The 20605-nt window shown below is 41.9% G+C and overlaps 1 protein-coding gene across 6 annotated transcripts in view; it reads left to right on the forward strand.

Annotated features, from left to right (window-relative positions):
- Positions 1 to 20605, forward strand: part of SBF2 (SET binding factor 2) — a 344987-nt gene that overhangs the window by 215195 nt on the left and 109187 nt on the right. For all 6 annotated transcript variants that reach the window (XR_010794990.1, XM_066639834.1, XM_066639835.1 and 3 more), the window contains exons 15-16: positions 125 to 234; positions 2964 to 3113. Coding sequence is in view for 5 of the 6 variants with exons in the window: in XM_066639834.1 (XP_066495931.1) it covers positions 125 to 234; positions 2964 to 3113 (260 nt within the window). In the remaining variant the exon portion in view is untranslated. The remainder of the gene's footprint in view (positions 1 to 124; positions 235 to 2963; positions 3114 to 20605) is intronic.

The raw sequence follows: 20605 nt of genomic DNA on the forward strand, positions 1-20605 counted from the left end.
AAAACAGAGAGAGAGAGAGATCCTGAAATCATCCCAGGAATGTTTCTAATGTTAATAGTTCTTTAGTGATGATGATTGCTATAACAAATTGGTTCACATATGTTTCTACTTCTGTCTTTGTTAGTTTCCATAGTAGAAAAGTCAAGCACAGTTTTCAACAGTGCACAAAGGCTGGAAGTTGTTAGAAACTGCATCTCTTTTATATTTGAAAATAAAATTTTGGAGACAGAAAAGGTAATAAAGCTTTTCCTGAATTATTTGAATAGTGCTTCCAAGTTAAACTCATACATGTTAAGTGATGGAATAACCTGTTTGCAAACCCTGCCAGATTTTATTCCTGTATGTCATATATTTATTGTCCTTTTCAGTGAATGATACATTGAAACTGATTGAGATACTGATGTTGGAGTGGGGGGGGGGGTATGTGAATATGCATTTCAGTTTCTGATGTAAATGAACATTAGAATTTTATTCCCACCTCCTTGTTTGCCTTTTCTCCATCCATGCTTCTGTCAGAAGGGCTCCTATTTTACTTTCTACTCTAGAGGCATAGATAGACAAGCCACTAATCAGAGTAACATGTCTCCCCCCCCCCCATGAGCAAACAGGACCAAACAATAACTGGACATATATTATGACAAGAAACATCTTGTGATTCCCAGTCTGTGATGATTTTGCATGGTTTAGGTCAAGTTCAATCAAGACTATTGAATACTCCTGACTACATGAGTGTGTAAATTCTTTCATGTATACACACTCATTCATAGAGTACTGTGAGCCACATTTAGCTACATCTCCTACAAGTGTAGCATGCGAAGAAGCTAGCAACTGATGCATACAGAGAGGGAAAGTGCATACACAGTGCCAGTGAAATAGCCAATTCTTTGGAGTCTGTTTTGGGAGAGCTTCTGGAATTCAGTACCCAGATTCTGATGGAGATCTCATTACTAAGCCTGAGAGACTAGTTTTTTGAAATGCCTTAGGGCCCAATCCTATCCAATTTTGCAGCACCAGTGCAGCCGCAAAGCAGCCCCAAGGTAAGGGAACCAGTGTTCCCATACCTTAAGGGGGCCTCTGTGACTGCTTCCCCACCACAAGATGTAGTGCATACCCCATTGGCACAGCTGCACCGGCACTTGAAAATTGGATAGGATTGGGCCCTTAGCTAGCACCTCAAAGATGCAAGAACCAAAGGAGAGCCAAGAAACCCAGCTTGCATATACAGCCCAATTCAACAGAGAACCAACACTTGGGATTTGGGAAAAGCTCCTTCATTTTCTGCCAACAGTATTTTTATGAATCAATTATTAATTCTATTCTATTATTTTTAAATAAAATTTGAATTTATACAATGTTACAAGGCAGTATAATCATCTTGTTTTGACTTGCCTAATTATGCTTGTGGCATATAAATCATAACTACTGTCCCCATGCAATCTCATATTAAAAGCTTTTTGTAGTCATCTGTCAGGTGATGTTAGCTGCAGCTTTGAAAAAAACTATTTTCTTAATTTATTTAAAAAGTATCCATTCTGTCTGTAAACACAATGGAAAGAAAGCAGTCAAAAATCAAAGGAACCTGAATTTTTCAGATTGCTTGTACGGGGGAGGGGGTTTGTATCCACAGATCCCATAGCCACAGATTCATTTATCTGTGGATCTGGTCCACCACCCCTCACACGTCGCTTCCAGATTGTCCTCTGAGCCCAGTAAAGGCCATATCCATCTGTCTGTTGCCTCTGCCAAGCTCAGACTGAGCCCGACAGTGAAAAAAGTGACTTCCAGTTTTTCTGTGAAACTGGAAGTTATGTTTTTAATGCCTTATAAGGCATTGGGTGACCTCGGGAAGCCCCAGAGTGCTTCCGGTTTCACAGAGAAACTGGAAGTGACTTTTTTCACTGTCGGGCTTAGTCTGAGGCTGCGGACAGACAGGCGTGGCCTCTGCTGGGCTCAGAGGACCTTCCGGAGGTGAGAGAAGCAGCACACCCCTCGGCTTTGGAAGGTGGGGAATGCGTTCACCTATATCTGTGGTTTCAGGTAACCCTGAAATGGAAGAATGGAACCCCGCAGATATGGGGTCACACCTGTACAACAGCAGCACTTTGGAACATAGAGTCAGTTGCCCAGAATCATCCTCCACTCTGTCCCATGTTTATTCTGCTGCTTCATCTTGCACAGGTGGATTTTGTGGTACAAGCAACATGTAGTTAGAAACAGCTTTTGATGTCTTTTGGTCTTGGTTCTGACCACAAGAACCTTTCTCCTATTTTGTATTTTTCTAAATTTTCTTTTAAGTACCGTTATGCTTAAAAGAATTCTGTCTTTCTGGTTAAGGCAAGAGCTGTTTGCCTACACATTCCCCATTAGACTGCTTGAGCCCAAACTTACAACTGCTGTATGTGTACACGTGAACAAAGGGAAGAGGATACAGTTGGCACCCCTTTCTCTCATTCAGCAATGTGCTCTAGATGTCAGTTAGCTAGGCTGAGAGATGCCTAGTTAACTGACTAATCCCAGACTAAGGAGAAGATGTCAATTTCTAGAAGCACAGTTTTACCCCTCCCCCAGGTCAAGGTAGGACATTGCTGTGGCAACAGGGTTGGGTTGGGTTGGTTTCCTCTTGCAGTGACCAAAGAATAAGTGGGAAGGTGATGCAGAGGTAGTGTTGCACATTCACCATGTCAAGTTAAGCTTGTTCTAAGTCTGCCATTTCATTCCAATCCATATGTTTCAGAATTTGGCATAACAATGCAGTTTGTTCATGAAATACTTAAAACAGGAAAAAACTTCTGTCCCAGTTACTAGTTTAATTATACGAGATTGATTGATTATTGCAAATTTGCTATTTTTGCTTGTTGTATTTTGCTTGTTTTATTGAGAAACATGCAGTACAACATCTGAGCACTCATGTCAGTGTAATTAGTGCCTATCAACTTCCTGATGTTAGATTTTCATCTCTATAGACCTTACCTGCTGCACTAAGAGCTCTAAAAGGAAAAGCAGCTCGACTGTGTTTGACACAAGAACTGAGCCTCCACGTTCAGCAAAATCGAGCAATACTGGATCATCAGCAGTTTGATTACATAGTACGAATGATGAACTGTACTTTACAGGTAACTTAAAACTACTTTTAGATTTTCTCTTTAATGATTGACTATAACAGTGTGGGATCAAAAATAATTACAGTACTGGACTTTTGCTATCTTTTTTTGCTATATTTAATTGTGCAACACAATTAATTGTTTCATGACTTCTAGCTATCTTCTTTTAGGTTCCATATATCTTACAGAGATATAATATGTTCCTAGCACTTTTTAAACCTATCGTCCTAAGAAATCAAAATGAATGTTAGCACTTACAGAATCCTTCTAGAAGGATTTTAAAAAGTGGCTCAACTGCATGCAGAATGTCCTCCATGCAATGTGTGGCCAACAAGATTAGTACCTGTCCCCGCATCCCATGGCCACCAATGAGTTAGCACACAAACTCTCATATGATGGGGAGGCAGACCAAAGATGATCTTTGCACAATAGGTGGTGAGAGTCTGGGTGCATTGTTCATATGTACTTCTCCAGAATAATCATTTCAAAAATGAATCCTGATTGGATAATTGTACATTAGAATTGGCTTTAATTGAAAATATCCAGAAGTGCAAGACTAAAGGCGCAATCCTATCCTGTGCTGGAACAGGCAAGCAAAGAGGCTTGTGCTGTATCCTGTACAGGATAGGGGTCATAAGTGGCTCAGCCAGAGGCAAGGGGAAACATTTCCCCTTACCTCTGAGTAAAGGCTACTGGCCCCTGAGTTTCCTCAGACTTGCGCCATCTCTTGAAGCTGCTCCATTCTCCCCAGGAACGGGGGTTGGGATCTGGCATATCTGCCGAATCCCAGCCCTGCCTCCCACTCCCCACCCGCCTGCCCGTCTCCCCATCCGCCTACCTTTGTTTCTTGCATTGGCCCAGCTGGGCCAACACAACCCGCACGGAGGAAGCCGGCATGAAGGCTTGCATTGTCCTCTGCAGGCCAGCACTTCTCTGAGCACTGGCCCAGCTTTTTCCTGAGGAGGCACAAACATGCCTTACAACCCTCATGGGCCAGTGCAAGGGACTTCTGGATTGCGCCCTAAATTTAGGATCCCAAGCATGCTGCTATTAAGTTCTTTAAAATGGTGTTAAAAACTTACACTGGTAAAAACACTACTTAAGCTAACTGATTCATTATGCAGGAGAGTGTGTAATCAGCAAGTTCATGTCTCAAATGCCTGTACTATTTTTCTCAAGAACACATAACAAGGCAACAGTCAGTTTCCCAAGAACCAAACTGCTGAATTTTCTTGATTTTGTTTGGTATACAAGTTCTCAGTACTAAGTACATAAATTTCTGTTAAGTGTATAGCATTTATGTAAATCTAAGCCATGAGGTATACTGGGACAGGTAAACTGAATTGAATAGAGAGTTAACTGAACTGAATAGAATTGAGAGAGTTAAATTATTTTTTTTAAAATCCGTTTTTTTACATGTTGTTAGCAGCCCTGGGTCCCTTTAGGGAGAAGGGCGTGATATAAATAAAGTTGTTTATTATTATTATTATTATTATTATTATTATTATTATTATTATTATTATTATTATTATTATATTTGAAATTCAATATTTGAATTACTTTTTTAAAATACCCAGTATCACTGTATCTTACGCATTGAACAAGGCTGTAGCTCAATAAATAAACGTTATCCGTGATAACAGTGATGGCACACAATCAAAGGTGTGAGAAACTTACTCCATTTTGATATTTAGTAGTTGAGAGGGTTATAGTAATATAGTAATGTATTGTAAAAATAATATAGTAAAAGACACTTTTTACTAATATAGGAAAAAGATACTGGGCATAGGCATTCAATGTATTTCGGTCTAATAAACTGTGATTCACAATCCCTTCAAAATTAATCTTTGGGTGTGAAAAATGTGTTTGGGTTGTAAAAATTCATGTACCATAACTGTGTCATAAAAGTCTTGCACGGGAAGGAATATAACAGAAATAGAGCTCTGTCTCAAAAGCAAGTCAGAGAAAGTCAGCTTACTTACAAAATAAAAAGTCACATACTTACAAAATAAAGAACTTCAGCTGAAATACAACAAAATGAATTGCAAAATCACATTGTATAATTGTAAGTTGCAGTTTGGCTAACATTTATATTGATATTTGACAATTATTTTGGTAATTTATTTTGATTTGAATCCAATCTTGTAAGTTCAGAGTCGGTAATAGTAAATTCAAATGTAATAAACACAATTCATATCTGACCATGAAAAATGCAAATGTCCAAAGTCTTGTATGTCAAGGGCCTGTTGTTGATGATAATTGCCATTATAAACAGTTGCTTTAGTTTTCAAGATACTTGCAGAGAGACTGCAAACTAAAGGCCAGTGCTACGAATTTTTATAGACGTTCCTGTATTTCTCTTTCTGTGAATTATGTATAAAAAGATCTTGGGGAATAAATCTTCATTGTTCTTGCACTTTTTTTAGTGTTCCAATTCAGAAGTATACAGACTTCGACTGCCTCACCCATTTTTGGTTTTTCATGCAAGTTTGTGAGGAGCTCAGTATCTGACTCATTCCAATGCATTAGTAAAGAAGGACCTTAGACCTGTCACAAAAGGGTGACATCCTGACTGTGGATTGTCCTATTTCAGAGTGATGATAGGTGGGGGGGGGGGCATAGCATGATTGAATGCTTTAGTGCAGGGATCTCCAAACTTTTCAGCATGAGGGCCACATTGTATGTCTGACACGGTGTCAAAATAAATAAATAATAAATACATGGAGAATGAATACAATAAGTGGATGGGGTGGTAGGAGGGAGGGGAGCAGAGGGCAAGATTGATTTGCACAGGAAGAAGGGGGGATGGGTTTTGAAAAGCATCAAGCAACCTTTGATGCAAATCACAAACTTTTTTTGTCTCAGTTTCTGCTCAATGTAAGTTTAATGTAGACATTAACTTTAATTTATATTTATATTCCAGATCTCCCAGCATTGGTATATATCTCATTTAGCCACTAGAGGTGCTGCATGTTGTGCAATGTAATGGAATAATTTCTTTCTATTACATTGCATTACATTCAGCACCTTTAGTGGCTAATGAAGAATACACAGGCATGCCCCTGTATCTGTTCCATTCTGGTTAAGTGAAACTGTGGATATGGGCAAATGGCTTCCCCCACCCTCTGTAGCCAAGGGAAGCTCTGCTTACCTTACCTCCAGAGCAGGGGTGTCCAAACTTTTTGGGAGGAGGGCCACATCATCTCTCTGACACCGAGTCAGGGGCCGGGGAAAAAAGAATTAGTTTACATTTCAAATTTGAATAAATTTACATAAATTAATATACTACAGATGGAACTTATATGAATGAATGTAGGTCTTGCAATAGCTCAAGGCCTATAATAGACCTTGCACATAGCAAGGCCAGCCTTTCCTTTGCTGCCACTGCTGCATCACAGATGTGAAACAGCAAGCAATGGAGGGAGCCCTCATCGCACAGCTCACGCGAGAGGTCGAACAGTTGGCTGTCACACTGAGAGCAGTTGCGTCAGGCCAACATGGGCTCCAGCAAGTCTACGGAGGGCCAGAAGCTCATTGGAGTCTGGGGGCTCCTTGTGGGCCGGATTGGGAGTCCTCAAGGGCCGCAAGTGGCCCCAGGGCCAGAGTTTGGACACCCCTGCTCCAGAGGGTCCTCTGAGTCCAGCAGAGGCTGCAGACATCCATCTGCAGCCTATGTCAGGCTCAGAGTGAGCCTTAGGGTTAAAAAACATGACTTCCAGTTTCTCCGTGAAACCAGAAATGAGGTTTTTAATGCCTTACAAGGCATTGGCCCAAGGAAGCTTCCGGAAGCAAGAGCTCTCCAGTGGAGGAAGGGTGCATTCCTTAGTGTGGGTTTGCCCCTGTGTTACTTGGAAGTAATCGCATGACCTCCTCCACATAGAGGGCTCTCATGTCCCAGATCAGCCCTGCCTTGCTGGTGAGAAGATACAAGTCACTCTGCTTCCCCATTTGAGGTGGCTGTTTTATTCTTCCCTTCTTTTTTCGCTGAAATAAACTGTTTTACTTTTTCCATTTTACGTCTCCTCCCTCCTCTCCTCTTGAGTAAGGAATAGGTCCATTAAAGGACTGGAAGGAAAACACAGTATAGTTCCTTCAGGGGCTCCACTTCAGTGGAGGGGGCACATGTAGGAGGCACACATTTGGGTGCCACACAGACCCAATCCATGGATAGGAATGCACTAACATTCCTCCTGAGTTTGCACAAACATGCTTTATGGCACATTTGAGGATGATGATGTAACCTTTATTGGCATGTACATCAAAGCAATATATGAATAAAATTCAATATTGCTATAAAATCACAAGATGATTCTATGATCCATAATTGCATGGCACACACACACACAAAAGATCCAGGAATCAATAATGCCCCCATAAGCTAATCTTGTTCAAGGCTAAACTTCCAGTCTCATTTCCTGTGTAATTATCAGTGGTGGCAAAGCAAGAGATGTTAATAAGAGTTTCTCCCTCCTTTGCTGACAAAAGTGCTCGCAACACATCTGCCTCTGCCCATCCCTGAAAGTGTGCCAGGGTAGGCATAAGATATTTCTGATGCTGAAACTTATGCTAAAGACAGAACAAGAAGATGTTTTCAAGTGACTCCACAAGGTTCAAATCACAGGGACAGAGCCTTGTGGAAAGAGGTGACCCCTTAAACCGGTCCCATAGAAGGGACATTACAAGGAAGGGCATTACAAGGAAGGGCATTACATCTTGCCAACACGAAGGCTCTTCTTAACTGCAGGTTATACAGGTGGAATAGGTAAGATGGCATCCTGCCGAACTGAATGGGTATATGAAAGTGCAGTGAGGAGCAGGAGGTTTTAGCCAAACTCTTTAACTCCTAACTTTCAATGTCAAGAGTTCTCTCCCTGAATTATGGCACATTTGTAACGGCCGGAGCTGGGGGTTTGGTTTGTACTGTTATGTCGTTTCTGTTAATAACACAACAGAGTGTAAGTCTAAGATGATGTATTATTTATTAAATCTTCTTTCAAAAAAATTGTTACCCATCTTGGGTATCTTGTAATAGAATAAAAAATCATTTTCATAATTGTTTTTTTTAAACCTTCTAGAACGATTTTGTAAATGCTAACGTTCATTTTGATTTCTTAGGATAATAAATGAGGCTTCATTTTATGCTGTTTATAAATCAGCCTTTTAAAATAGTCATTCATTCAGCAAAATGCTTCAGACAATAAAACTGTTCTAGAGATATCTGTAACAGTAGGTCTTGTTGAATGGAAAATTTAACATACCTCATGCCTCATTTCACCTGAGCTGTTTGCATATATCATATTACTATGCCCTGTCATGTGTTCACATATTTTTATTCTTTGTGTATTAACTGGGGATTAAAGTTAATACTGGACTAAAATTGTTCAGTTTGATTAAATCAGTCCTTATGGTTTATACTACCTTTCTCTTCAGTTACAGAAACGATAGCAAATAGTGCAAACAAATGAGAACTGCTTTAATTTTCATTTTTTCCTCTACTTGAGTAGGAGCAGGTAGAAGATTAATAGTGTAAAAAAAAAAGCCAATTAACACTACCATCATCTATCAAAAGTGATTTTATTAACTATCAGTTCTTTGTGGGGAGATAATGTCACTGGCTGAAGATGGCCTTGTGGCCCAAGAGCTCCCCACCCTGGTACTTGGAAAACAGCCAGCTTCTCTTAAACTAGAATGGTAATGAACTAATCTAAACTCAGTGCATATCTCAAAGGCTCTTCTTGCAACGTGAGCACGATTCAGGATATGATGATCCTTGGCATCTGTTGACTTGGGTGTTGTAAATATCAGTCCCAGTACAGGTCCAAAGGTCACTAAATTCTCTGCCTTGGGTTCTGTGCATCAGCTGAAGCAACACAGACAAGATAGCAACATCAGGCTGGTCAGCCGCAATTAAAATATTAGAGGGCCATGTCATTGGCATCCTTCAGTCTCAGGAAACTATGGTATCGCGCTCTGAAAAGTTTCTGGAACAGCGTCTAGTATGGCTGAAAAGGCCAATTCGGGAGTGACAATCCCTTCCACACTGATAGCAAATGTAGTCTGTCCCTGGTGTGTCTCCATGGCTATGGGCCTTCCTTCTTTGCCTCTGCCTCAGTCTGTTGGTCAAGTGTCTCTTCAAACTGGTAGAGGCCATGCTGCACAGCCTGCCTCCAAGCGGGACGCTCAGAGGCCAGGGTTTCCCACCTGTTGAGGTCCATTCCTAAGGCCTTCAGATCCCTCTTGCAGATGTCCTTGTATCGCAGCTGTGGTCTACCTGTAGGGTGCTTTCCCTGCACGAGTTCTCCAAAGAGGAAATCCTTTGGGATCCGGCCATCGCCCATTCTCACGACATGACCAAGCCAACGCAGGCGTCTCTGTTTCAGCAGTGCATACATGCTAGGGATTCCAGCTCGTTCCAGGACTGTGTTGTTTGGAACTTTGTCCTGCCAGGTGATACCAAGGATGCGTTGGAGGCAGCGCATGTGGAAAGCATTCAGTTTCCTCTCCTGTTGTGAGCAAAGAGTCCATGACTCACTGCAGTACAGAAGTGTACTCAAGACACAAGCTCTGTAGACCTGGATCTTGGTATGTTCCGTCAGCTTCTTGTTGGACCATAGTCTCTTAGTGAGTATGGAAAACCTGGTAGCTGCTTTACCAATGCATTTGTTTAGCTCGGTATCGAGAGAAAGAGTGTCGGAGATTGTTGAGCCAAGGTACACAAAGTCATGGACAACCTCCAGTTCATGCGCAGAGATTATAATGCAGGGAGGTGAGTCCACATCCTGAACCATGACCTGTGTTTTCTTCAGGCTGATTGTCAGTCCAAAATCTTGGCAGGCCTTGCTAAAACAATTCATGAGCTGCTGAAGATCTTTGTCAGAGTGGGCAATGACAGCTGCATCATCAGCAAAGAGGAAGTCACACAGACATTTCAGCTGGACTTTGGACTTTGCTCTCAGTCTGGAGAGGTTGAAGAGCTTTCCATGTGATCTGGTCCGGAGATAGATGCCTTCTGTTGCAGTTCCAAAGGCATGCTTCAGCAGGACAGTTAAGAAAATCCCAAACAAGGTAGGCGCAAGATCACAGCCCTGCTTCACTCCGCTTCGGATGTCAAAGGGGTCTGATGTGGAGCCATCAAAGATTACAGTGCCCTTCATGTCCTTGTGGAAAGACCTGATGATGCTGAGGAGCCTGGGTGGACATCCAATCTTGGGGAGAATCTTGAAGAGGCCGTCCCTGCTGACCAGGTCGAAAGCCTTCGTGAGATGTATGAAGGCTATAAGGAGTGGCTGTCGTTGTTCACTGCATTTCTCTTGCTGCTGTCTAAGGGAGAATACCTTATCGGTGGTGGACCTGTTGGCTCAGAATCCGCACTGTGATTCTGGATAGATGCTCACTGCAAGTACCTGGAGCCTCTTCAGTGCAACTTAGGCAAACAGCTTTCCTACAACGCTAAGGAGAGAGATGCCGCAGTAGTTATTGCAGTCACCCCTGTCACCTTTGTTCTTGTACAGCATAACGATGTTTGCATCCCTCATGTCCTGGGGTACTCCACCTTCTCTCCAGCAGAGACAGAGGATTTCATGCAGCTCAGTCGCGATGATATCTTTGCAGCACTTTAGGACTTCAGCAGGGATGCTGTCTTTCCCAGGTGCCTTGCCAGAGGCAAGAGAGTCCAGGGCTACGTTAAGTTCTTCTAGCGTTGGTTCACTGTCAAGCTCCTCCAACACAGGCAGGCACTCAGTGTTGTTCAGCGCTTCTTCGGTAACTACATTTTCTCTGGAATACAGCTCAGAGTAGTGCTGCAGCCAGCGTTCCATCTGCTGCACCCGGTCCTGAATGACCTCGCCTGTGGCAGACTTCAGAGGGGCCATTTTCAGATTTTCTTCTGTGTTGGACCTAGGGCCTGCTTGATACCATCATACATCCCATTGATGTTGCCTGCGTCAGCTGCTATCTATATCTGGGAACAGAGTTGGAGCCAGTAGTCGTTAGCACATCTCCTGGCAGTTTGCTGAACTTTGCTGCGAGCAGCTCGGAGGACCTGCAGGTTGCGCTCACTGGGACAGGCTTTGTATGCTGCTAGAGCTCTCCTCTTTTCCTCAATGACTGGTGTCAACTCCATGGAGTGGGATTCAAACCAGTCTGCTGTCTTGTTGGTCTTCTTGCCGAATATGGACAAGGCGGTGTTGTAAACAGCATTCTTGAAATGTTCCCATCTGTTGGATGCGTTTGCATCGTCTGGGCCTGGAAGAGATTCCTCAAGCGCTCGTGCAAATTCCTTCACTTTTCCCTGATCTCGGGTCTTGCTGGTGTCAATGTGAGGTCTTCCTTCCTTTTTCATGTGATACAGTCGCTTTGTTTGCAGTTTCACTCTGCTGCACACCAGGGAGTGGTCAGTGTCGCAGGCAGCACCCTGATAACTGCGTGTGATCTTGAAGCTGGGAGGCAAAATCTCTGAAATGCAAACTAAATTCATTGACATATAGTAGAAATGGGTGATGACAACTAAGAACCTTGGCCTTGAGCAGCAATTGATTATTCTCACCTCAACTTATAACAGTTCTGCAACTAAAATTAATAAATCTTTAACAGCTATTTGGACCTTCAAGCCTGTGACATTCCAGTGTGAGGATGTGAGACATGATAGAACTAAAGAAAATATTTATTTACTCAGAGTATTTAATGTGTAAAACTCCTTGCCACAGAATGTTATGATGGCACCTGGCCTAGATGCCTTTTAAAAGGGATTAGACACATTTATGGAAGAAATGTCCTTCAAGCCATGATAACTATATGAACCTCTGGGTTTTGGAAGTAGCCTGTCCATGAATGCAAGATGAAATTTTAAAAGTGGCAACCAGATCTTGTCTTGAGTGATCCCTGAAGCTCCCTGAAGCTGGACCACTGTGAGATACAGGAAGCTGTACTACGTAGGCCCTTGGCCTGATCCAGCAGGGCTCTTCTTATGGTAGGATGTTTTTTTTACTCCTTTTACACAAAGTGGCTCTCAACTCCTTTACCTAATTTTAATATGTGAGATTTTGAATAAGCTCATATAGATCTTCAGAGTCTGTGTATCCTGGGAATATTGTTTTGAGTTTTGCATATTTTCTATTTAAAGTGGTCCTCTTGCAAGCCAGTACTGATACTTCAGCACCAATGCTCTGAAGCTCTGAGAAACAGAAAAATCCACCTATATACTGAGCAACTATGTGAACTTAAAAGATAGTCTAGATAAGAATTCCCATTCTAATGAATAGTAAGTACACCATGATGGCATCTTACGATCTGTTATCTATGTTCAAAGAACATTGTAGAATCCTCTGAATTGTGGCCTAATGCTAATTGCTGCTAAAATAATGGTTTCATTCCATCAACTCTGGAAGTCTTCAAAAGATCAGCTATTCTTATCTTGCCATCTTAAGCAAACCGGATTGCTGGACTTTGTTTTTTTCAGCTGTAGTAGCCAATTATGAATTACAGACTTCCGTAATGCTGTGTCTTGACTTTGTGTTAACGGAGACTTGGTAACACTCATACTGTTCAGTGCACAATCTCCCTGAATTCCGTTTGATGTTAATGTAGCTTTGGCAAGTACATAAGAGAACCTCTCAATGGGTAGACAAGTTAAACATTGCTTGCATAGAGAAGATGTGAAATTTTGCATTTCAGATGAGATGATGGGTTGAGGAAGTTGAGGAAGCATTTTTTTCACACTGTGATACTCTTGTCCAAAGTTTCTCTTAAACTGTCAAAAAAGGAGGAAAATATGACTCCCTTGAATTTAAGCAGTTGGTGAATGAGTTTTATTTCTAGTCATTGCTTAGTGGTTTTCTTAGAACAAACTGGGCTTTCCAAATAAAAGGGACTTTTATGTTGAAGGCCGCATGAAGGTTACACCAGGATCCAAAGAAGCATATAACTACCTGCAAGAGCTTTTCACACATGCTTCTAGAAAAACAGGAGGCCCATGCCATGGAGAAAAAGATTTTTGAAACTAAGAGGACTTTTAGAAACAGTTCTCAATAAGTCTGCTACTTCAAGATAGTTGCACTCTCCATGCCTATACATTTGGGCATAACTCGACTGTCTTTGGATTCCCATCCTTGGGGCCATTGATCCATAAAACAACTTGAATTGGTTGCATCAGGCGCAGACTAGGAGGAAGAGATGGCGCAGCACCCCATGCCACCCACCGCCATTGCAACCATTGCCCACCCATCCAGATGCCCTGTTGCCGTTGTCTGCCTGAGCGAATGTTGTGCTGCACCACATAGCTGTCACTTCCTTCTCTAATGCTGCCATTTCCCTCCCTTACCTGTCCCTCTTGCAATCATCCTGTTCTGTTTTTCTTTCCTTGCAATTGACATGGAAGGAGAAGAAGAGATGGAGCAGCCTTAACTAAAATGGAAATAAGTCTTCTCGTCCTTATACAGCTTCTGAATTTGATTAATACAGTCAGTGTATTGCAAGAATAGATGTATATTTTTATATAGGTTGCTCACTGTGTGTGCTGATGGTTTATTCCTTTAAAGTGCTATATAAGCACAGATCAGCATTTTAGGAAATTCTTTATCTAAAAGTACACAATCAATTGCTTCTGGGGTTATAAAGGGCTGTTAGCTTGTAATTTCAGGCAAGTGAGCAGCAAAATGCAAAAGACCGATCAGAATTTTTCTTAGTTCACATTGCTTTTCTTCTTGGCTTATTATTATTATTATTATTATTAACAGTATTTATATACCGCTTTTCAACTAAAAGTGCATGTTTACTCAAAAGTAAATTCTATTGTGATATATGCTAGTGTGTTCAGCAAAATTTCACTTGAAAATATTTTTGCATTTTTCTGTTAGATTTGTCATGAATTTGAAAAGCAAATCTGTCTACCCCTTTCCAATAATGGTGTTAGACCTTGAATTTTCTTGAATGTCATTGTGAAGGCCTATGAACTGGTGTGTTGTGAAGCCGCTTTTAGCAGTCTGGGTTTGTACGTATTTTTCTAGATACAGCATTCCAAACTTTATATGGCAGGTGGGAGCAGTATCTCAACTTTCATCTGAGACAGCAAGATGTCTTTGACCTTTACTGCCTACCCTTAAAATCAAAGCAGGCAGTTACATTTCTTCCTAGTTTCTTAACAATTCTCTTTCTTGTCTTCCTGCTTTATTATGTGGGACTTTTTGAAAACACTGTCTTAAAGGTTGTGGCATGCAAATAAATAACAAATATGTTGCAACCTAGCTAAGCTAGGAGTATTAACATTTAGGGTGCAGTCCTGACCCCTTATGTCAGTGCTTTCCAGCACTGAGATAAGGGAAATGTAGCTCTGAGGTAAGGGAACAAACATTCCCTTACTTTGAGGAGGCCTCCGTGAGTGACACCCAACTGCAGGATGCAGCACATGTCCCATTGACACTGCTATGCCAGTGCTGGAAAGTACTGACATAAGGGGTTAGGATTGCGCCCTTAGTTTTACTTATGTTAATTAGATTCCTCTCAGCATGTGTAATTCTATCTTGTTTATGGAATTTGTGTACTACTATAAACCATTTCTTCATTTAGGCAGTGTTGTAATCTGTAAAGTGTTCAAGAATCATTTAGAAACTATTTCAGTGATTATTTTTCAGCTGTGATTGTTTGCCTGGATGCTGTTGGCAGACATGCAGTATAATATTATATGTAGTAAACAGTGTTCATTTCTGTTTCAGTGCTTTAACTTTCCTACAAAATGGTTTAGCAGAAATCCTCATCTGTGCCTTATGAAGAAACATTTAACAGCCATTCTAGACAAAACTATAAATTAAGCTATTTTTTCCTTAATATAGTTCTTATTTAGTAATGCTGAAGAAGTAAAATTTTGTCCTCTTATAATGAGAGCTCTATACGTTTTATGAATATGCTATGCAAAAATAAATTACGATGAAACATTTACTTACCAATCACAGCTTAAAGAAACAATGTGATTGATTTGTACTAACTCCCTTTGTGCATTTTCAGCACCTATGACTTTATTATAAAAGTAGATCTGCAAGAGAAACAAATTAGCTGCAGGTTTCAAGAATATTATTTGGCAGGAGGAACAGAGAGATGATTTTGAATTTAGTGCCAATAGCTGGAGAGCTGCAAGAGCACCATAGTTTGATAAGATGACCCAGATGGACTTCAAATGCAGTTTCCCAAATGAGCTCCAAGATGGTTTGGAGGTGATGGAGAAATATCAGGACAAAAATGCATGGACTATTGCTAAGGTTATTTTTTTGTGACTGTCAAGTCCTCTTCTTCCAACACCAATTTCATTCAAAGTTGAGCAGTCATGGCTGATAGAATCAGGAAGAAAGACAACGAATCAGGAGGAAAGACATCAGAGCATTGGTGATTGTGAAAGAGAAAAGTAGATGCATAACTCTCCTGAGCCCTTAATAATTAGTGCTGAACTAGCAATTTTCTTGACAAGACATGAAAATGAATTGCACACAGGTTCTTCTAAAATAGCATTAAATTCCTTTTCTTCATATAAAGAAGTGTCTGTTTATTAATTTCACTTGAAGCCACATGCTAATCTAAGTGAAAATGTGGAATGTTAATAAAGAATGAAATGTTTTCTTTATTCAGATCATTATTAAATGCCAAACTTGTCTTCCCCTTCCAGATATGCTTTAAAATGTCAATCAAGAATGAAATGTTTTCTTTATATAGAAATCTTTTAAAACGTGAAATTGGCTTCTGCAACCAGACAATGCATTAAAATATGTCAGTCAGTTGTAATTATATTAAAGTCAGGGGAATGACTATTAATCTTTTACTATTCCATAGAAAAAGCAAACTGTCATGTGCCTCTCCCAACTCTGATGATGGCTATCATCTTTCCCAAAGGTTGCCTGAGAGATCACATGTAGCTCACATTTATTAAGGCTACAGTCTTATGCAGATTTACTTGGGAATAAGGGGTATTTGAGCAGAGTGGGATTTACTTCTGAATAATCTTATATAGGTTAGCACTCTTAATATTCCTTTTACGTTACCGTAAAAGGTTCTTTTAATAATGTTTTTCAACTCTCTCCAAGGGTTTTGGATGAAATAAGCAAGTCTTTAAACAAAATACAACACATTTCAAAGTAGGAATAAGTAGCAGGGACAGAAAAGATTCTAATCGTGAAATTTTTAGTGTGGGGTGCGTGTGCGCGAATGCGCTGTACAGATTTGGTGGTTTGTGGCTATGGGGTCTCAAGATGACATAACAAATGCAGTTATTTGATTTTTCTCTGTAAACCGCTTTGTGAACTTTAGTTGAAAAGCGGTATATAAATACTGTTAATAATAATAATTTCAGAGTTTACCACTACTCCAGTTCTAAGGAAGGAGCATCCTGAAATTGCTTTGTGGAAAGGTGCACATGCACACACAAGCACTGTATGGAGGCTAGGTCAGAGGTTTTCCTGTGAATTTCCAGACCATGGTGTCAACACTGACTACCACCCATAGCTTTTGAATTGAATCCTACAACAGGGTTATCTATGTACGAGGGTCGCCCAGAAAGTAATGCACCACATTTTTTTCCTCAGCCTACAGTAATGGTACGAATGCAAAACTTTAGATATACATTATTTGAATTTTCAGGAGTGCGCACACAAATTTTTGGTTTCTTCAGACAGATAGCGTAGCTGAAGCAGTGTTTCGAAATGGCGTCTGTAAGTGATGTACGTTACAAGCAGCGTGTCATCATTGAATTTCTCACTGCGGAGAAAGAAACTGTTGGGAACATTCACAAACGTTTGTGTGCAGTTTATGGAGAATCTGCAGTCGACAGAAGTACGGTTAGTTGCTGGGCACAGAGGGTGAGGCCATTAGAAGGCGGCTCCAAGATTTGCAGCGTTCGGGGCGGCTATCCACGGCTGTCACACCTGACAAGACGCAGCTTCCTGATGTGCTCATTCGCGAGGACTGATGCATAACGACTAGGCAGTTGGCGCTGAAGCTGTCAATCAGTAAAGGAAGTGTGGATGCAATCATCCGTGCTCTTGATTACTCAAAAGTGTGTGCACCATGGGTTCCGCGCTGTCTTACGGTGGACCACAAATCTCTCAGAAAAAACATTTCTTCTGAGTTGCTGAAACGTTTTGAAGATGAGGGGGAAGCGTTCTTGTCCAGGATTGTGACAGGTGATGAAACCTGGGTTCACCATTTTGAGCCCGAAACAAAACGACAGTCGATGGAATGGCGTCATCCTCAATCTCCACAGAAGAAAAAATTCAAAGCAACTGCTTCCACCGGTAAGGTCCTGATCACTGTGTTTTGGGACTGTGAGGGCGCCATACTCATTGACGTGATGCCAAGAGGCAGCACCATTAATTCTGAAGCTTATGTGAAGACATTAACCAAACTCAAGAAGCGCTTCCAGCGACTTCAGCGCCATAACAACCCAGGTGAATGTTTGATTCAACATGATAACGCTCGGCCTCACACAAGTTTGAGGACTTCGGAACACATCACTAAACAGGGTTGGACTGTGTTACCCCATCCACCCTACAGCCCTGACCTAGCTCCCTCAGACTTCCACTTGTTTGGGCCATTAAAGGATGCCATTCGTGGAAGACATTTTGAGGATGACGAAGAGGTGATTTGCACAGTGCAGAAATGGCTTCGTGACCAGAACAAGGAGTGGTACCGACAGGGCATACATGCCCTTGTGTCTCGCTGGAGGAAGACCATAGAACTGGACGGAGATTACGTGGAAAAATAGGGAGTGTAGAAGAAACATCATTCTTTCTTGTGTGTAAGTTTCATTGTGTTCAATAAATAATTGTTGAAGAAAAAAAATGTGGTGCATTACTTTCTGGGCGACCCTCGTATGTATTCATACTAGGCTAATTGAGATGATATGTCCAAACTAACCTCGCTAGCACACGGTTAGGCACATGAGTTACCGATGTCCTGCTCCTCTTCCTAGCATGCTGTTCCACTTTTTATTATTGTGTGGTTGGCACTTCAAAACTGCTTTCTCACATGCAGTTTAAATATTTGAAACATGCATGAAGGGGCAATTTGGATGACCCACATACCGCCATGCAATTATGGAGAATGAAATGGTACCCTGGGAATGGGAGTGGAGCATTCACATTCATGTTTCTAACTGAATATTTCTGGGAGTAATTTAGATGTATCATCCAAACTGGCCCAACATCATATGTTTTTTAATCTGCTGCAGAAGGAATGTGTTTTCTTCTGGGGTATAAAAATATATTGTCAGACTTATGTGGACAACTTAAACAGAAAAGATCCCCACTAAGTAATTTCAAAAATTGTGACATGACTTCAACTTCACTATCACAGAAAGTGTAGTTTTCAGTGTTAACAAGAGGTCTGAATGCACTTTGCTTCATTGTCCATTCATCACTAAGTCTAGCTCCTCGCATTTCATTCCTCCATTTTAAATCATGGTTCTTCTCAGTTCCTTTTTGAAAAACATTTTGACTGGGTTCAAAAGGTCTGGGAGTAGGAACATGGCTGCTACTTTTTGAGTGCCAGATCCCCCATGACGTATCACAAACTGCTTTTCAAACTTTCTTCAGTTTCAAAAAGGGTTTGCCATGTTGCATGGGGGGAGCTGATAATCAAGGAACACAAATCTACATCTCCACTGGGTGTGTGGAACTACTCATACAGTTCTCTAGATCAGTGATTCTCAAATTACGAGTTGCAGCCTGATTTTTGGTGGGTCACATAACGCTGCCAGAGTTCTGCCAAGCTTCTGGGGTGCCAAGCTTTTGTATTTTTACCACGAAAAGCCCACCTCTGGAGCTTGTTTTCATTAGCAAGAACACAATGCAACTCAGTCTGGATCAGGCCAAAGACTACTGAACAGAGTATTCGCTGGTCTTTCGCCCACTTAAGGGCACATTGTGTCACATTGTCACTGATAAAAACATGCTCCTAAGAAAGGCTTTTCACATAAAAAAATTGTTAAAGCTTGGCAACTCAGAAATTATGGTAGTGATGTAATGATGTCATCACATTGCCGTCGAACTTCTGGATTGCTGAGCTCTGTGCTGTAGTTGGGTCACAGGGCTAAAAAGATTGGCAACCACTGCTCTAGATCCAATAATTTGTATTTTTCCTTCTCCTTTGTTTTTGTGTTTGGAGCTGTTTCCTCTAGAATTATACCTTGGGAAAGTAGCAGTGGCATTTCCTTGATCTTTTCTGTTTAACTTCTTGACAAATGTTTTGGACTATACTCAATGATCATCATAAGTTTTATATTGATATTAATATTACTCAGCACAAATAAAGCAATGTTAACACAAAGGAGCAGCAACAGGATACTGATCTCTTGTTCTCTTGTGTGCTTCCAGAGGCATCTGATGGGCCATTGTGAAACACAGGAAGCTAGAATAGATGAGCCCTTGGCCTGATCCAGAAGGTCTCTTATGTTCTTAATTGTTCTACCTGGAGAAGCGCAGGCAGCCAGAGGAGGACCGTGGGGAGACTTCCGGGGACGATCAGGCTTCGTCCCAACCTCAGGCGTGCAGCTCCTCGGCTGCCCGGGTGGGAAGTCTCGGGACTGGAGGACGTCATCCTGGAAAGAAGGGAAACAATCCCCTAGGGGGGATCCCTTCTCCAGGGGATGGGCCCGTATCCGAGCGCACTCGGGATACTCCTCGGTGGGAGGGGGGTCGGGGGCTTCTTGTAGTGGGGGATTCGATTATTAGAAACATAGAGAGGGGGGTTTGCGACGGATGTGAGGACCGCATGGTGACTTGCCTGCCTGGTGCGAAGGTTGCGGACATCACTTCTCATCTAGACAGGCTAGTAGACAGTGCTGGGGGAGAGGTAGCGGCTGTGGTGCATGTCGGCACCAACGACGTGGGCAAGTGTAGCTGGGAGGTCCTGAAGGCCAAATTTAGGCTTTTAGGCAGGAAGCTGAAAGCCAGGACCTCAAAGGTAGCGTTCTCTGAAGTGCTACCTGTTCCATGCGCAGGGCCAGCTAGGCAGGCAGAGATCAGGGGTCTCAATGCGTGGATGAGACGGTGGTGTAGGGAGGAGGGGTTTAGATTCGTTAGGCACTGGGGAACGTTTTGGGACAAGCGGGGCCTGTACAAGAGGGACGGGCTCCATTTGAACCAGAATGGAACCAGACTGCTGGCGCATAACATTAAAAAGGTGGCAGAGCAGCTTTTAAACTGATCCCTGGGGGAAGGCCGATAGGAGCCGAGGGGCATCCGGTTCGGGACTCCTCATCCCTATGGGATGAGGATGGGGAGGTTAGAGAACAACAAGACAAAGGCAGGGTAGGAGAAGAAATTGGGAAAGGTAGGGTGATGGGATGTGATAGACGGTTTGGCACAATGAGAGGATGCGGGGACAAAGGAGCGAAAAAGCAGCCCATCCTGGGGCATTCCGTGTATAAATGCTTTTATGCGAATGCCCGAAGTCTACGAGCAAAGGTGGGAGAACTGGAATGTCTGGTGACAAGGGAAAATATTGACATAGTGGGCATAACGGAAACC

The sequence above is a fragment of the Tiliqua scincoides genome, chromosome 1 (genome assembly GCF_035046505.1).
Source record: "Tiliqua scincoides isolate rTilSci1 chromosome 1, rTilSci1.hap2, whole genome shotgun sequence".
NCBI lineage: Eukaryota > Metazoa > Chordata > Lepidosauria > Squamata > Scincidae > Tiliqua > Tiliqua scincoides.